This window comes from Poecilia latipinna, unplaced genomic scaffold, assembly GCF_001443285.1.
Source record: "Poecilia latipinna isolate Pla-1442-1.1 unplaced genomic scaffold, P_latipinna-1.0 Scaffold6392, whole genome shotgun sequence".
Taxonomy (NCBI): domain Eukaryota; kingdom Metazoa; phylum Chordata; class Actinopteri; order Cyprinodontiformes; family Poeciliidae; genus Poecilia; species Poecilia latipinna.
In genome coordinates this window covers 1-1503 of record NW_015119008.1, presented here as the reverse complement: position 1 = coordinate 1503, position 1503 = coordinate 1, and the positions used below count along the sequence as shown (strand labels likewise).

The 1503-nt window shown below is 38.7% G+C and overlaps 1 protein-coding gene across 1 annotated transcript; it reads right to left on the bottom strand.

Annotated features, from left to right (window-relative positions):
• Nucleotides 1-201: 201 nt before the first annotated feature.
• On the bottom strand, nt 202-1502 carry LOC106943910 (tumor necrosis factor receptor superfamily member 11B-like). The gene is made up of 4 exons (XM_015027208.1): nt 1442-1502; nt 1149-1328; nt 939-1020; nt 202-838 (listed from the first exon to the last, which is right to left on the bottom strand). Exons 1-4 carry the CDS (start codon nt 1500-1502, stop codon nt 613-615), a joined length of 549 nt encoding a protein of 182 aa, XP_014882694.1. The 3' UTR covers nt 202-612.
• Between the last annotated feature and the right edge of the window lies 1 nt (nt 1503).

Here is a 1503-nt window from a genome sequence, read left to right as displayed (position 1 = left end):
GCGATCAGATAGTCAAATAAGGAACTCATCTGAATATGTGGGTGTTTTCCTGTTATCCATTGAGTCAAACTCCCAAAAGGTCAAATTTCTTCTTGTGTAAAGGAAAGTTAATATTTTGAGATGTGCATAAACTTGATTAGGAAGTCTTGTTGAAAGTTATGTTTCATTAAACATTATTAAGAACATAAGGACTTTCCTGAGTTACTTAAAACAACTTCAACTTTATTTTTGTTGCCGTACGAGAACAGTTTATAAATTCAGTTTGACTTCATGTAATTTACAAAACATTTTACATTCCTTTCACAACATTCTAAAGCTTATTTTTGACACAAATATAGTTCAGTACTTCACCGGGATATTCAAAAAACGTCATTACGCTACTATGAATGGCAACCTGGCCCATCATACAGGAAACAAAAACAAAGAATGAACAGTTTTTTTTCCAGCCTATAGAGACATGAAGAACATTTAGTAATACTGATAACCTCTGTTGCTCCCAATAATGCTGCACATGATTGCAAAATTAAAAGAGTTCTGTAAAAAAAATATGTTCAGTAAACGCACACTACGAGAAAGGATGTTTAAGTTCAGCACAGGCTCCTCACATGGGTTTTATAAACTGCAGGTAGGATTCCGCTGCTTAATTTCATCAAAGATGCTTTCTAGTTTAGTTCCTATGGAGCTAAACTGGGAATTCCTCATGGTTTTAGCCAGCTGTTTGAGCTGCTCTGAAGTAGCCTGGGCCAGCCACACTCTGATCACATCTACAAGAGGGCCTCTCTGCTTTGGTAGAGCTGAGTCTCCGGTGAAATCATCCTCTTGATCCTTCTGAATGATCCTGTTGTAGGGGGGGATAAAAAAGGTGATTTAAGCTTTAAAGAAAAGAGCAAATAATAGATGAAAAATGTCATAGCAGAAAAGTTTAAGTGTGATCTCACTTGTGAATCAGTCTTTTTAAATCTCTTCTTGGTATCCTGCTCCCAGTGAGTGATGCAGACAGGACTGCTCTGAGGTCATCACCTGTGGATGAGAATACCAGATGTTTCGATTAAAGTCTAAATGTCTCGCCTTACCAAAACTTACTAACCCACTCTGTGAATTTCATTAGAGTTTTGAGTCATATGACATTCCAGACTCGAGGTCCTTACCTCCGTTTGCGAGACTTTCACAGGTGCCACAAACTGTGTCGTGGAACGCTGAGCCTTGGAGGAGCATGACGTTTTCCCCTGAGCAGTCCTGATGTTTTACACACTGATCCGAGGCGGAAGATGAGTTGGAAAAATGCCCTTTGAGACATTTTTCACACACGGTGTCATTTCTTGGTGTACCTACAACAGAAAAAAAAAAAAAAAAAGGGGCATTACATTGAATTGGGAGCAATTGTGAAATAATCTAATTGTTCATATTAATACCTGACTATGTGTAATAAAGCTGGCGTTACCTATAGCCTGAACTCCATGTCCAGGGCCACATTCTGTGTGTCTGACACAGAAGTCCTCCATC

Bases quoted from the DNA above. Each gene is read 5' to 3' on its own strand.
- LOC106943910 (XM_015027208.1), bottom strand. From the start codon at position 1,502: ATGGAGGACTTCTGTGTCAGACACACAGAATGTGGCCCTGGACATGGA. The intron at 1,329-1,441 runs GTAACGCCAGCT...TTTCTGTTGTAG, and splicing joins ACATGGAGTTCAGGCTATAG to GTACACCAAGAAATGACACC. The intron at 1,021-1,148 runs GTAAGGACCTCG...TCTCATCCACAG, and splicing joins TGAAAGTCTCGCAAACGGAG to GTGATGACCTCAGAGCAGTC.